At 43.5% G+C, this 17,371-nt stretch overlaps 1 protein-coding gene across 1 annotated transcript; it reads right to left on the reverse strand.

Moving 5' to 3' along the window:
- Nucleotides 1-7,044: 7,044 nt before the first annotated feature.
- Nucleotides 7,045-10,204, reverse strand: LOC130131483 (sodium/myo-inositol cotransporter-like). The gene is made up of 5 exons (XM_056301174.1): nt 9,565-10,204; nt 9,151-9,343; nt 8,495-8,622; nt 7,489-8,318; nt 7,045-7,371 (listed from the first exon to the last, which is right to left on the reverse strand). The coding sequence occupies exons 1-5, from the start codon at nt 10,202-10,204 to the stop codon at nt 7,045-7,047; spliced, it is 2,118 nt and encodes a 705-aa protein (XP_056157149.1).
- Between the last annotated feature and the right edge of the window lie 7,167 nt (nt 10,205-17,371).

Consider the following 17,371-nt stretch of genomic DNA (forward strand, 5'->3'; position numbering starts at 1 on the left):
GGGGGGTGGGGGTGGGGTGTTGCCTGCGGTCGGCCATTACAACAACGGACTTGGCTGCAGCAGCATCGTGTCAGTGTTTTGTGTGTGTCTACCCCCCCTTACAGGTAGCAACGATAGTTGTGATGTGTTCCACGGTGGGTATAGGTTTCCTATGCTATAAGGAACACGCAGGGAGTACAATATCCCTGTCTACAGTAACTGTAGCATGTGAAGGTAGTCTGGCTAAGCTGGAGATGTTGCTCTGCTGTAGCATGCTGCTAGCTGTAGCATGCTAGCTCGCTGCGTTACATAGGCAGCAGCGCAGTAGAAACGTCATGGTCGTCATTTAGTGAGGAAGCGTCTCATGACAAAGCGTGTTTGCTCTGCATCCATTCTACATGATGTGGTTACAATAGTGTCGCCTTGTGGTGCAGTACACCCCGTTCGAATCCCGCACCGGGCAAGAAAATAACCCGTTACATTGGTGGCAGCGGTGGGATCCGGAAGTGTGCAGATCCTCAGAAGTCTCTTCGGAGCGCGGGAATAACAAAGCGCGAGGGCACGCTTCCGGGGAGGGTGACGACTGTAAACTACTAATAATACACGTTAGCCACTAGCTAACGGGTCTGAGACTTTAGCCAAGCGGTTAGTGATGTCGCCTTGTAGTGCAGTTCACCCCGTATCGAATCCCGCACCGGGCAAGAAAATAACCAGTTACAATAGTGATGCTAAAGTGTTGTAGTTTACCAAATAGATCAGTTGAATGTGTGAATGCAAAAGTACTTTTGTTTGTGTTTAAGTTTGAGATTAAACTATTCTCAGGGTTAAACACATAACAGTAGTATCTAGTATTGGAACAATGCAGACATATTATGCTGTTTATTTTAAAGGTGCAATAGGTAATTTTCTAAGTCGGCTCAAGGTGATGATTCAAAGTATTTTTCGAAGTCAGTTTAAAGCTGCTCTAAAGATATTCCTTTTCTAATGCTGTTTTAAGATGTTGTAAAGATCTTCTGCTTATTCTGGTTAAATGTCCAATGCAGATACTTTTCTGATTTATATCCAATGTGCTTTCTGTGTTGTTTAAGGTAACATAAAGACAATATTGGTATTTTCATTGTGACAATTGGCAATGCTTTATTTTTCTGATTGTGTACTTTCTTAAAGGGACAATGAAATGTTTATTGAGAAGCTTTGTGAACATGTAAATATGAAAGTTTTGGAAAATGCATTACAACATCGGACTTGGCTGCAGCCACATCGTGTCCGTGTGTCGTTTCTTTCTATCCCCCCTTACAGGGGCGTAACATAGCCAGGCTTTTCTCGGCGCTGCGAATACGTGTAACAGAAAACCATCCAATAGGAAGGGTATAATTTTAATATCTGCATATAATTATAATATTTTCAATTCCTTAAAAATCATGGGTTCAAATCCCGATTGAGGCATTGTCAAATGTGAGATATATGAGTGGGAAGTATTGAAAATACTTGGGGTTTAAAAATGAATTGCATCTGTAAATGAAAAAAAAACATTTGTTTTTAGTTTATATTAAATTAATTGGATGACATAAATGCTGCCACTGCGAACATTGTAAAATAATGCTCTACCACAGCGTTTCTCAGACCTCTCCTGGAGGAGCACTTGTCCTGCATGGTTTAGATCTCCCCCTGCTCCAACACAGCTGATTCACACGATCACCTCGTTATGAGCTCCCTAAGCTGCCTCATAACAACACTGATCATTTAAATCAGCTGTGGTGGAGCAGGGGGAGGTCTACACCATGCAGGACAAGTGCTCCTCCAGGAGAGGTCTGAGAAACGCTGCTCTACCATACTGTCAGCGACTTATAAGAGGTGTACCAATATTTTAGTCATCCCTTCTTTGTCCAAGTGTGTTTCCTTATCAGTAATATCCCCCACAAGGATCATTAATGTACTGCTTAATTAACTGAGCCAATATAACCTGACACATTCTTATTTCTATAGACGGCAGAATTAAGTTGCTAAATCGGTTTAACAAAAGGACAAAAGCACGCAATAGTTCAGGTAAAGGTCAAATTTATTAATGCACATAGTTTCATTGACACAGAGCAAGTTCTACATCACTGACAGGAAGCAGTTATGAACACGGAAAAAGTCTACTTTTAAAAGAAAATCTATACAAACATTTAACATGTGTTTTACATGTCTCAGTATTTCTACAAGTAAAGCAGGACAGATGTCCGCCATGCATGACGGTCAGTTTAACATGCAGTCTTAATCACACAGATATAACACAAGACAAAGTCACATTTATAAAAACAAACTAAATACGGATGTTCTAGCGAATTCGGGAACCGTCGCCATAGCCTGGCCGCGAACTCGTGTCTCCCGCTCTGCAAGCGACAACGTTAACCAGTCGACGAAAGGGTCCGACCCGTTAACCAAAGATCAACGTTTGCACTTATCCATGCACGTTACACTGTTGATCAAATAGGAATGTTGTGAAGATGAAAGTATTCAATGTTTAACATGCAGTCTTAATCACACAGACATAACACAAGATGAAGTCATTTATAATAAACAAACTAAAATATTCATCAAACAGGAAGGTTGTGAAGATGAACATAGTACGTCATCGGTCCCTCATACAAATATACAGCATTTTTTTTTACATGTGTCAATGTTTCAGACAAAGGTAAAGTCTGTGACCATTCATAAAGTGTTCCAAAAATAACATGCAACATTTAAGGCCAGCATTTAAGCATAACTTTTTACAATAACTTAATGAAAATGACAAGCATACACGTGCATATAAACATCACACTGGTGAAACAAAAATCATTCATTCTTCAGTCAGAGATGATCAAGCTCTTACTGTCACAGCCGTGATTGGTCAACGGTCAGAATTTTAAGTTGGAGTCCCGTCTGTCATGCCATATGCCTCCAGTCTGCTCTGCCTCAGTCTGTCCCCTGTCGGGTGTCAAGCCCTGGCTCCAGGAATGCCAAGCCCGATGCTCTGTCTCGTGTGCATGGGAAGGAGTCTGAGCCCAAGCTCCAACCTGACACCATCGTTCCCTCTACCTGTGTGGTTGCGGCTGCGGCTGTCACCTGGAACATTGAAAGGGAGGTCATGGCAGCACAACAGACTCAGCCTGACCCAGGTAACGGTCCCCCCGGGCGCTTGTTTGTTCCAGACGCTGTTAGATCTAGCGTGTTGCAGTGGGCTCACTCTTCCAAACTTACCTGCCATCCTGGAGTAACCCGTACCCTAGCCTTCCTCCACAGGCGGTTCTGGTGGCCTTCCATGACGGAGGATACTGGGTCTTTTGTTTCTGCCTGTCCTGTTTGTGCCCAGAATAAGCCCTCCACTCGGGCCAGTGCCGGTCTGCTTCGCCCCCTGCCTGTTCCACACCGTCCCTGGTCGCATCTGTCCTTGGATTTCGTCTCTGGTCTGCCCGCCTCCGACGGTAACACCGTTGTATTGACTGTTGTTGATCGCTTCAGTAAATTTGTTCACTTTTTGCCCATGTCTAAACTGCCTTCGGCCCGAGAGACTGCGGATCTGCTGGTCAGGGAGGTTTTCCGGGTCCACGGTCTTCCCCGTGATATAGTGTCTGACCGTGGCCCCCAGTTCACTTCTGCTGTCTGGAAGGCTTTCTGCTCTGCCATCGGTGCCACCGTCAGCCTGTCATCGGGTTTCCATCCTCAGACCAACGGCCAGGCCGAGAGGGCCAACCAGGCATTGGAGACGGGTCTCCGCTGTCTGGTGTCTGCCAACCCATCCTCTTGGTCCTCACAACTTCCCTGGGTAGAATATGCCCATAACACCTTGCCATCGTCTGCTACTGGGTTGTTCCCTTTTCAATGCCTTTACGGCTATCAGCCCCCCCTTTTTCCTTCTCAAGAGGTAGACATTCCGGTTCCGTCTGTCCAGGCCCATGTCCGTCGGTGCAGTCGGACCTGGTGGCGAGCCCATGCTGCACTGCTCAGGACCTCCGGCCGTTACCAGCGCTTGGCAGATCGTCATCGCACCCCTGCTCCGGACTACTCCCCCGGTGACCAGGTATGGCTCTCTACCAAGGATCTACCCTCGAGATCGGACGCTAAAAAACTGTCCCCCAGGTATATTGGTCCCTTTCCCATTGTCAAAGTCATTAACCCCTCTGTGGTCCGCCTGAAGCTGCCCCGCGCTCTCCGGGTTCACCCTTCCTTCCATGTGTCCTGCCTCAAACCTGTCTCTACCAGCCCTCTAGTTCCTCCGGTCCCCCCGCCCCCACCTCCTCGTATGATCAACGATCATCCGGCTTACACCGTTCGTCGTCTCCTGGATTCTCGTCGCCGAACCCCACAGGGTTCAGTCATGGCTTTTGGTTTGCCACCCCAAGATTTTCAGGGGCCCCATTTGGCCACCCCTGTGAAAAATTTCTGAGATGATGGAGCTTTCCACGATGATGTGGCGGCACATATTGATGCTGTCATGTGCCAGATGCCAGCTGTACCCCAGAGAATGAAGAAGATAAAAGAAAACCCAGACAAGGATCTGCAACTCCAGACAGTACTGGGTTTCATCAGCCACGGATGGCCCGAATATGCAAAGAAGATGCCTGAGACAGTCAGAGACTTTTACCAGGTGAGAGGGGAGTTATCTGAGCTAGAGGGCTGAGTCATTAGAGGGAGCCGCATTGTCATCCCTGCAGTTATGCGAGAGATGATCTTAGAGAGAATCCATGATGGGCACCAGGCTCTAGTTAAGTGCAGAGAAAGAGCTAGCCAATCCGTTTGGTGGCCCAAAATGTCAGAACACATTACAACAAAAGTACAGCAGTGTGCATTCTGTAGAGAAAACAACACAGAGAAAGGAGCCTTTAATGTCAAGCCAGCTCACATCCCGGCCATGGCAGGAAATTGCCATAGACCTGTGTGAGTTTAAAACGCAAAACTACTTGATAGTGTCTGACTATTACTTTAGATACCTGGAGATCCTAAATCTGCCAACTACTACTAGCAGTAAGGTAGTGGCTAAGCTGAAAGCTACATTTGCAAGATATGGCATCCCTGAAGTGTTAGTGAGCGATAATGGGCCCCAACTAGCTTCAGCAGAGAAGAGGAAGTTTAGTGAGGACTATGATTTTGTCCATGTAATGTCAAGCCCACACTACCCTCAGAGCAATGGACAAGCAGAGAGGGCTGTCCAGATAGCGAAAGGGATACTAAGACAGGAAGACCACCTCCTCGCTCTGTTAATGTACAGAGCCACACCCTCAGCTTCTACCGGACCGCGTCAAACAGCGCCAAAGACTCATAGTGGCCAAAAGTATGTTACACCCGTAGTGGTTTAGCACTACCGTAAAGAATGAATGGGAAACGGTTTAGGGCCGTTTAGCTAAACAATTCTCGGGACTCCAAAGGAGTTGAATCAAGCGCAACTGGACTTGGTATATATCCGTGAAGACGTTTCGCCTCTCATCCAAGAGAGGCGAAACATACAGACCGTATGACCAGGTCTAGTCAGAAAGGCACGAACTGAGCAAGCCTCTTGGATGAGAGGCGAAACGTCTTCACGGATATATACCAAGTCCAGTTGCGCTTGATTCAACTCCTTTGGATAACCATGACTTGGATGAATGAGAACATTCACAGACAATTCTCGGGACCCGCGCGGGTCCTTTCCGTTTGGCAAACGTGCCCAAATCAGTTAAATTTCCTTTTTTTTTTTTTACCATTGTCAGTAAACTGTCATGGTGACCAACAGCTTCCTTAACTCAGTTCAGCACTTCAGTGTTGGGGACGTGCGCTGTGTATGGGATTTGCAGCATTGTTCTATATGCTCTTAAGTTCAAACCAGCGGGCCCAATTCTATGAGCCCGCTCAATTACCAAGACCTCCCGCGGCTCCAGTCGCACAGCTTCCGGTAGCCACTTTTCCAGGTATGTAATTGAATCCTGGCCTTCTACCTTCTCCTGTCGGCCCACCAGTCTCATGTTGTTCCGTCGGTTTCTGCATTCCAAGTCCTCCACTTGGTAGGTAAGACTTAACGGTGCTTTCCAATGTGCTGACTGTGGATATCAGCCCATTAGCGTTGTCTTCAGTGTCCCGCATGCGCAATGTGCCCTGTCCATTCCGGTACCTGCTTTCTTATATCAATAATTGTTGCTGGCAGCACATCAGCACATCTTCTTAGCGAGTCCGCTTTTCAAGGAAATGATGGCTTTCATCATATGCTGAAGGCTATTCTCACCTGAGTCTGATATTTCACCACCTCCTTTGTCGTGGTCGTCATCCATGGTGGCCATGATGTTTATTTCTTCACCCTCCAAATGTTCGTCCTCATATCGCGATTTCTTTTATCTTTTTGCCTCCTTTTCATGACATTTGTAGTACCCAGTATTCTAATATACGCGTTGCTTGTCTTTGAATGAAATTCTGGATCACAGCACAGCTGAAAAGTTGCGACCTCAGCACCGCGCCATAACCAGAAGTCCCAGAAAGCATTTTAGATGCATTTCTTAAACAATAGTTCAATTCTACCATAATTAACGCTTCAAATTTGTTTTAATTATAGAAAATCACATTTTCTTTGCACATTCACACATCTTTAACTTTGGCTACTGTTGCATACAGTTGCAGACAATTACAGTTGTCTTGTTAACAATGACAATTTGCTCACACATTTTACCTTCCCACTCCTAAATAAAATGTTGAAAGGGAAAGGGAAATTGTACTGTTCGGTTTATGAAGTGCAAAAATATTTTCAATAAAAATGTACCACGCTAGACAAACCACGCACCTGAGTCTAATATCATATACTAGTGAATTGCAGTCATGGAAAGGTTTAATAATCCTTGTCCCAGAAATATCAAACTGTAAATTAAAGCATCATTTAACCAGACACCTTACCTGGCAACATTTTAATAAAGGCACATTAATTTATGGGCAAAACTGTAATGAAGCTGCATTATCTGAAGCATGGAAAAGGTCAGTTTGCCCGTTCACTGTTCCCTCTAGCCACCATAGATTTCCAGAAAGCAGGAAAAAAAGTATGTTAAAAATGGCCAGCTGCCTTTTTCAGTGATTTGAAAGCATTTATAAGGAGAAATAGATAAAGAGGAACACTCCTACAGAGCAGACTACCACCATTCCAATGTTGAGGGTTACTTTGCTTTTCCAAGGTTCATGGAGCAGCTCCTCCAACAACTTTTGTTCCTCCTTTACTGACTGAGCCTTAGTCTTAGATGGCTTTTCCTGGAATCCACAGAACCACTCCACTGCCCTCCTACACCTGCCACCTTTCCCTCCCAATTCACCTACAACACCGTGACATTCCTCTTTCTCATTTCCACCCTTAACGCCTGTTTCCTCCCCCTCTAGTGCCCTTCCAGGGCCGGTCAGTATCGAAGAGAAGCAGCCATTCTGGATCTGAGGCTTGGCTTCTCTTTCCTTGGGTGAAATTGTGTGGCCATTAGCTGAGAGACCATGAGCGTCAACAGAACTGTTACTGTGATGGCTGAGCAGTTTGGCCTTGGTGACGCTGGTTCTATCTTTGTCAAGTAGACTTTTCTCACTTAAGTTTGCGTTGCTTTGTGGCCTCAATCTATCCAACTCTTCTCCATTTCTCTCTTTGACTTGTCTTTTTTCCTGTGCTCCCTTCTGTTTCTCATGTAGGCCCCAAAGAGTAGTAGTTCGAACCTGCTGTTCTGTGGGTGGGGGAGTGCAGAGGCTCACAATTACAGCCACTAGACCCGACACCCAAAACAAGATGGCTGCCACATACATAAAATGAATGTCTTTAATAAAAGCTGGTCGTTCATCGGGAACATCGCAGTGTGGCTCACGGTAGACAAATGCAAGAACCAGACGCATCCCTCCAAGTCCAAACCCTACCATCCCGCCCCAAAATGCACCTGTCTCATTACAACGACACCATAATACACCAAGCAGGAACACAGCAGCAACAGGTGGAGTTAGGTAGTCTGACACTTCCTGGATATAGTAAAACATCTGACCCCCTTGCATCTCGATGATAACAGGCACCCAAGCGATGCTAATAACCACCATGAAGACTACAAACAGTCTACCCACAACCAACAGCTCCTTGGATGACACTTGCTTGCGCAGCATCTTGTAAATGTCCAGAGTGAATATGGTGCTGGCTGAGTTAAAAATGGAGTCCAGGTCACTCATCAGAGCTGCGATCATCACAGCCATCATCAGGCCACGGAGGCCCACAGGCATCACAGACATGACCAGCCGAGGGTAGGCAACATTGCTGCAGCCCGCCTCAGAGCCACACACTTCCATGCAGTGTTCTGGGCTGATGCATGCCAACTCATCAGCGAAAAGGATCCTGGAAATCATCCCTGAAATGAGACGAATTAATAAATGATAACAAGCAATATAGATAAACACATCCACTGTGTAACAACACATGGGATTGAGTCCTACAATTATTAGAAGATAAAGCAAAATATTAAAAAGCTTTTCAGGATAAATTGCTTATTCCAGCTGTTTAAGATAAATGTACAAGAACCCAGACCTGGGATGATGATAATGAACATGGGTAGGATTTTCAGGAAACCAGCCATGATGGTAGAACCTTTTGCATGGGAATGGTTTTTCGCTGCCAGGACTCGCTGCACAATCACCTGATCTGTGCACCAGTACCTACAGTAGAACCCAAGACTGTGAGGTATTGTCCCAGCATGCAGTGTGCCACAGAGTAATACACAGCAGTACAGTCCAAGGGTTTAGATTTGAAACCCTGTGTCCTCAGTGCTTGTCCTAATTGAGCATCTAATGAGCAAGCTGAATCCCAATCAATCACTCTGCTTTTCACCTACTTACATTCATTGTTAGTATTTACTGAAATTCCAAAAGTCAGTGATCTTATTATTAATTCCTTTAAAATATGTGGGCATATGCATTTAAGAGAGCATTATTCCAATGTAGCAACACTCCAATACAGTGTTGTCAACCATATTTAACAAGTGTAGTATCTTGTCACTTAAATATCACCTTTACCCTTTCTCTGTATATGAAGTGATTTATTTCCCTTGTTTATTTGGATGCTAGTATCTATAACCCGAGGACAGTGCCTCTTGCAGTGGCAGTAAACAATTCTGTGATCAGATTATATTGCTATTCCTTTACAAACAATTACAAATTCTTTGATTGTAGGGGATGGACCATTACCAAATAGATGCAGGGGTCTGGCCGAACAAGAAACCAGGCCATGGCAGATCTGGGTCCGTTGGGCCTCGTAGGATCTTCAGTGCATCTGGTTTTGGCTTGATGTGACAGGTCTCAGTGTAGGTCAGATTGCTGGGTGAGGATAGCAGAATGGCTATGATGTTTGGCGTGGCCTGCATGTACTTGATCCTCAAACCTTGAAATGTTATGACAGAATAATCAGTACAGCTACAGTTTGCATTTTAACCTCCTCTCAACCTTCAGACAAGATTGCAAATAGATATGCAGCAAAGCCTTACTAGTAATTAACTTGTATTCATTGTACATTTAAAAAAATCCTGAGTAATTTGAATTCAATCATGGCAATGAATTCATGCAATAAATTCAATAATCAGTGAAGTATATATAAATGAAGACCTTCCATTCCTCCCACTTTAGAGAGACTGATTCCCATCAGGCAGAGAGCTCCAGTGATCATCAGGAAGGCCTGGACCACATCCGTGTAGATCACTGCCATCAGTCCACCAGTCACTGTAAGCAATGCTGTCATGGCGATAAGCAGGATGATTGACAGGTAGAGGTTCCATCCTAAAGATTCCTGGATAAACAGGGCTCCAGCATAGAGGTCCACTGACAACTTAGTGAAGATGTAGAGAAGAAGGGATAGAGAGGCGAAATATACCTTTAATCGCTTCCCCCCGAAGCGTTTGGCCAGGTATTCGGGCATAGTATAGACCCCGGAGAGAATATACACCGGTATAAACACCCAGCCTAGCAACTGGAGAAGTAGCAGAGCATTGAGTTCCCAGGCAGCCACACCAAAGCCGCTAGCAGCTCCAGATCCAGCTAGACCAATGAAATGCTCACTTCCTATATTGCTCACAAATAGAGAAGCTCCAATAGCTGCCCAGTTCAAGGAGCGACCAGCAAGGAAATAGCCACTCACTGTGCTGCGGTTGGCTCTCCACATAGCTAGGAAGCCAATCAACAGGACGAGGACAAAGTAGAGTGCCACAACAACAATGTCCGCTGCTTCCATGGTTGCAGTGGTAGCCATGTTGGACACAGTGCTGCGCCCCTTTCCACAAATAATCTTCAGCTGAATTGGAAGAGTCTGAAAAGAGCAGCAGTCTGGGTCTTTTTTCTTACTATTAAAAAGACTTCATGCAGGCAAGTCCTTTTAAATAATCATCTTCATGCTTTGATTTTTGCTGGTGCTTGTTTTTGGATCAGTACAAGTCGTGGTTTTGCAATTGTTAGCCAGGCAGTGGATCCTGGGTAGGTTCTGACTGAGGGTGCCAGAAGAAAGTCGGTCATCAGAGTCGGCGGTCCTACAACAGACAAACTTTTGTAAATACATTGGTAGCCAACTGTCTGTGAAAGCAAGTAATGCACTCCCCGTTTCTTCTCAAAAAGGTTCAAAATGTTTGTGAGAAAGAATTAATCAAGAAAAACGTCAGATGTCTATTTCAAAATGTTCTGTTTACCTCTGTTGGCTATTTTTAAAATTTACATGAAAAATGCCGTCCATTTCCCAGGCGGATAACATGCTGCGAGACACTGTCAAATTATGTCCGTCATAAAACTGTTTAATGTCCGCCGTGCAATGCACACTGGACATGTGTGGCTACTGGTTGAAATGCAACCTAAGAATGCGTTGCTCTGTGGAACAGGGCAGCCTGAGAATGCGTTGCTCTGTGGAACAGGGCAACCTGAGAATACGTTGCTCTGTGGAACAGGGCAACCTGAGAATGCGTTGCTCTGTGGAAGAGGGAAACCTGAGAATACGTTGCTCTGTGGAACAGGGCAGCCTGAGAATACGTTGCTCTGTGGAACAGGGCAACCTGAGAATACGTTGCTCTGTGGAACAGGGCAACCTGAGAATGCGTTGCTTTGTGGAACAGGGAAACCTGAGAATACGTTGCTCTGTGGAACAGGGCAACCTGAGAATGCGTTGCTCTGTGGAACAGGGCAGCCTGAGAATACGTTGCTCTGTGAAAGAGGGCAACCTGAGAATACGTTGCTCTGTGGAACAGGGAAACCTGAGAATACGTTGCTCTGTGGAACAGGGCAACCTGAGAATGCGTTGCTTTGTGGAACAGGGCAGCCTGAGAATACGTTGCTCTGTGGAACAGGGCAACCTGAGAATACGTTGCTCTGTGGAACAGGGAAACCTGAGAATACGTTGCTCTGTGAAAGAGGGCAACCTGAGAATGCGTTGCTCTGTGGAACAGGGCAGCCTGAGAATGCGTTGCTCTGTGGAACAGGGAAACCTGAGAATGCGTTGCTCTGTGGAACAGGGAAACCTGAGAATGCGTTGCTCTGTGGAACAGGGAAACCTGAGAATACGTTGCTTTGTGTAACAGGGCAACCTGAGAATGTGTTGCTCTGTGGAACAGGGAAACCTGAGAATGCGTTTCTCTGTTCCACATAGCAACGTTTAGGGGTCAAGTGCACATTAAGTGTTTTTGACATCTAAATGTACAGATTTAAATAGAGAAAAACATTTTTGGAATAAATGGGAGTTGATTAGCAGTAGTGACTGTAATTAGTTCTACTTTTGAAATTGTATTTTTATAGCGGAGTTTTAACAATAGAAACACTGGGATTTCTCTCCTACCTAAAACGACCATCGGCGGTCAAAATAACGGTCGGTTTTTAAACTGTCTTGTGTCAAAGACACAACTGAGCTACTAACGCATTACATAGTATGTTAGTTTGTCTGTTAGGAAACGACTGACACAAAAATTAACATTTTAACAACTTTAGTACTATTTCAAACAATTTCAACTTCAGCAAGACATGGTCGAACACGAATAGCAAAATTGAAAGAGTGAAAATATTATCTGAAAAACAAAATGGAAAACATATATTGCTACTCTAACAAACGTAACAAGGCCTATAAAACATGACGTAAAAAAAGAACTGAATGTAAATATTGAAACAGTCCCAAACAACGACCAGAACTTAAAAACTACTAGAACGACCGTGGGGGGTCATTTTGACCACCACGGTTTTTAAACTCTTTATTGTGTCAAGATAAATACTCAGCTGAGATATTAATGCATTACATATGTTAGTATGTCTGTTATGAAACTAACTGACACCAATATTAGCATTTTAACAACTTTAATACTATTTTTCAAACAATTTAAAATGGCTGCTTTCCAACGCCTGTAAATACTGCATTGCCTCGGTGGTGGTCATGGTGCGTCTGTAGCGGCGGCTGTAACCAGACATGTTGGACATCATCACACATCACGTTTAGACTATTTCTCTGCACTGGAGGACGCTAGTGTTTTTCTAGGACACAGCAACGAACTTAATGAAGGAAATGATGCGACCAACACACGTCATAAATAGTGACATGACGTGCACGATGACGCGCAAATTACGTGCGGTCATTTTGACCGCGTACGGTCGTTTTAGGTAGATCTTATAACGTTTTTGTGCAATTGATCTAAAACTAGTTTTAATGCAAGTATATGCAATTTTAGGCGCATTCAGAGATCGGCAGGTCTTTATCTTTTTTTCCATAACATTGTTAAACTTTGAAAATCCAAACGGTCATTACGACCGTCTTGGTCGTTGGAGACTATGACACTTCTGCGTGGAGGCGAGGTGAATAAGGTGAATTATTGTTGGTTCATCCAGTGTTCCTTCAGTTCTCCTGTTCTGAGATTAGCAGTGAATACGATCGACTTCTCGTTTACTTTCAAGACTCATACCCGAAAACATAATATTTGGGGTTTGACACTGTCGCTACCCGGTCTGACTAGATCGTCGATGTGATTCGTGCATGCGCACAGCTGACTCACATCGGCAGGGACAGAGAGCAGCGTCGGTCGAGCGAGCTGGAGAGTGAAGGAAGAGAGGGAGCAGCGATAGCGACAACAAACGTTCTCCAAAGGTTTTGAATCACCACAAACAAGAGAGGTTCTTCATCATACAGTCACAAACGAGAGGTTCTTCATCATGCAGTCAAAACCAGAGAGGTTCTTCGTCATACAGTCAAAAACAAGAGAGGTTCTTCATTATACAGTCAAAAACAAGAGACGTTCTTCATCATACAGTCACAAACAAGAGAGGTTCTTTGTCATACAGTCACAAACGAGAGATTCTTTGTCATACAGTCACAAACAACAGAGGTTCTTCATCATACAGTCACAGACAAGAGAGGTTCTTTGTCATACAGTCACAAACAACAGAGGTTCTTTGTCATACAGTCACAAACAACAGAGGTTCTTCGTCATACAGTCACAAACAAGAGAGGTTCTTTGTCATACAGTCACAAACGAGAGATTCTTTGTCATACAGTCACAAACAACAGAGGTTCTTTGTCATACTGTCACAAACAAGAGAGGTTCTTTGTCATACAGTCACAAACAACAGAGATTCTTTGTCATACAGTCACAAACAAGAGAGGTTCTTTGTCATACAGTCACAAACAAGAGAGGTTCTTCATCATACAGTCACAGACAAGAGAGGTTCTTTGTCATACAGTCACAAACAAGAGAGGTTCTTTGTCATACAGTCACAAACAAGGGAGGTTCTTTGTCATACAGTCACAAACAAGAGAGGTTCTTTGTCATACAGTCACAAACAAGAGAGGTTCTTTGTCATACAGTCACAAACAAGAGAGGTTCTTCATCATACAGTCACAGACAAGAGAGGTTCTTTGTCATACAGTCAAAACCATAGAGGTTCTTCATCATACAGTCACAAACAAGAGAGGTTCTTCATCATACAGTCACAAACAAGACAGGTTCTTTGTCATACAGTCACAAACAAGAGAGGTTCTTCATCATACAGTGACAAGCAACAGAGGTTCTTCATCATACAGTCACAAACAAGACAGGTTCTTCATCATACAGTCAAAACCAGAGAGGTTCTCAATCATACAGTCACAGACAAGAGAGGTTCTTTGTCATGCAGTCACAGACAAGAGAGGTTCTTTGTCATACAGTCACAAACAACAGAGGTTCTTTGTCATACAGTCACAAACAAGAGAGGTTCTTTCTCATACAGTCACAAACAAGAGAGGTTCTTCATCATACAGTCACAAACAAGAGAGGTTCTTCATCATACAGTCACAAACAACAGAGGTTCTTCATCATACAGTGACAGACAAGAGAGGTTCTTTGTCATTGAGTCACAAACAACAGAGGTTCTTCATCATACAGTCACAAACAACAGAGATTCTTCATCATACAGTGACAGACTAGAGAGGTTATTTGTCATACAGTCACAAACAAGAGAGGATCTTCATCATACAGTCACAAACGAGAGGTTCTTCATCATACAGTCAAAATAAGAGAGGTTCTTCGTCATATAGTCACAAACAAGAGAGGTTCTTCATCATATACAGTCACAGACAAGAGAGGTTCTTTGTCATACAGTCAAAACCATAGAGGTTCTTCATCATACAGTCACAAACAACAGAGGTTCTTCATCATACAGTGACAAACAAGACAGGTTCTCCATCATACAGTCACAAACAAGAGAGGTTCTTTGTCATACAGTCACAGACAAGAGAGGTTCTTTGTAATGCAGTCACAGACAAGAGAGGTTCTTCATCATACAGTCACAAACAACAGAGGTTCTTCATCATACAGTCACAGACAAGAGAGGTTCTCCATCATACAGTCACAGACAAGAGAGGTTCATGGTAATACAGTCACAGACAAGAGAGGTTCTTTGTCATACAGTCACAAACAACAGAGGTTATTTGTCATACTGTCACAAACAAGTGAGGTTCTTCATCATAGTCACAGACAAGAGAGGTTCTTCATCATACAGTCACAGACAAGAGGGTTCTTCATCATACAGTCACAAACAAGAGAGGTTCTTCATCATACAGTCACAGACAAGAGAGGTCCTTTGTCATAGTCACAAACAACAGAGGTTCTTTATCATACAGTGACAAACAACAGAGGTTCTTCATCATACAGTCACAAACAAGACAGGTTCTTCATCATACAGTCAAAACCAGAGAGGTTCTCAATCATACAGTCACTGACAAGAGAGGTTCTTTGTCATACAGTCACAAACAAGAGAGGTTCTTCATCATACAGTCACAAACGACAGAGGTTATTCATCATACAGTCACAGACAAGAGAGGTTCTCCATCATACAGGCACAAACAAGAGAGGTTCTTCATCATACAGTCACAGACAAGAGAGGTTCTTTGTAATACAGTCACAGACAAGAGAGGTTCCTTGTCATACAGTCACAAACAACAGAGGTTATTTGTCATACTGTCACAAACAAGTGAGGTTCTTCATCATAGTCACAGACAAGAGAGGTTCTTCATCATACAGTCACAGACAAGAGGGTTCTTCATCATACAGTCACAAACAAGAGAGGTTCTTCATCATACAGTCACAGACAAGAGAGGTTCTTTGTCATACAGTCACAAACAAGAGAGGTTCTTCATCATACAGTGACAAACAACAGAGTTTCTTCATCATACAGTCACAAACAAGACAGGTTCTTCATCATACAGTCAAAACCAGAGAGGTTCTCAATCATACAGTCACAGACAAGAGAGGTTCTTTGTCATACAGTCACAAACAAGACAGGTTCTTCATCATACAGTCAAAACCAGAGAGGTTCTCAATCATACAGTCACAGACAAGAGAGGTTCTTTGTCATACAGTCACAAACAAGAGAGGTTCTTCATCATACAGTCACAGACAAGAGAGGTTCTTTGTCATACAGTCAAAACCATAGAGGTTCTTCATCATACAGTCACAAACAACAGAGGTTCTTCATCATACAGTGACAAACAAGAGAGGTTCTCCATCATACAGTCACAAACAAGAGAGGTTCTTTGTCATACAGTCACAGACAAGAGAGGTTCTTTGTAATAGAGTCACAGACAAGAGAGGTTCTTCATCATACAGTCACAGACAAGAGAGGTTCTTCATCATACAGTCACAAACGAGAGGTTCTTCATCATACAGTCAAAATAAGAGAGGTTCTTCGTCATATAGTCACAAACAAGAGAGGTTCTTCATCATATACAGTCACAGACAAGAGAGGTTCTTTGTCATACAGTCAAAACCATAGAGGTTCTTCATCATACAGTCACAAACAACAGAGGTTCTTCATCATACAGTGACAAACAAGACAGGTTCTCCATCATACAGTCACAAACAAGAGAGGTTCTTTGTCATACAGTCACAGACAAGAGAGGTTCTTTGTAATGCAGTCACAGACAAGAGAGGTTCTTCATCATACAGTCACAAACAACAGAGGTTCTTCATCATACAGTCACAGACAAGAGAGGTTCTCCATCATACAGTCACAGACAAGAGAGGTTCATGGTAATACAGTCACAGACAAGAGAGGTTCTTTGTCATACAGTCACAAACAACAGAGGTTATTTGTCATACTGTCACAAACAAGTGAGGTTCTTCATCATAGTCACAGACAAGAGAGGTTCTTCATCATACAGTCACAGACAAGAGGGTTCTTCATCATACAGTCACAAACAAGAGAGGTTCTTCATCATACAGTCACAGACAAGAGAGGTCCTTTGTCATAGTCACAAACAACAGAGGTTCTTTATCATACAGTGACAAACAACAGAGGTTCTTCATCATACAGTCACAAACAAGACAGGTTCTTCATCATACAGTCAAAACCAGAGAGGTTCTCAATCATACAGTCACTGACAAGAGAGGTTCTTTGTCATACAGTCACAAACAAGAGAGGTTCTTCATCATACAGTCACAAACGACAGAGGTTATTCATCATACAGTCACAGACAAGAGAGGTTCTCCATCATACAGGCACAAACAAGAGAGGTTCTTCATCATACAGTCACAGACAAGAGAGGTTCTTTGTAATACAGTCACAGACAAGAGAGGTTCCTTGTCATACAGTCACAAACAACAGAGGTTATTTGTCATACTGTCACAAACAAGTGAGGTTCTTCATCATAGTCACAGACAAGAGAGGTTCTTCATCATACAGTCACAGACAAGAGGGTTCTTCATCATACAGTCACAAACAAGAGAGGTTCTTCATCATACAGTCACAGACAAGAGAGGTTCTTTGTCATACAGTCACAAACAAGAGAGGTTCTTCATCATACAGTGACAAACAACAGAGTTTCTTCATCATACAGTCACAAACAAGACAGGTTCTTCATCATACAGTCAAAACCAGAGAGGTTCTCAATCATACAGTCACAGACAAGAGAGGTTCTTTGTCATAC

Source organism: Lampris incognitus, chromosome 21 (genome assembly GCF_029633865.1).
Source record: "Lampris incognitus isolate fLamInc1 chromosome 21, fLamInc1.hap2, whole genome shotgun sequence".
Taxonomy (NCBI): domain Eukaryota; kingdom Metazoa; phylum Chordata; class Actinopteri; order Lampriformes; family Lampridae; genus Lampris; species Lampris incognitus.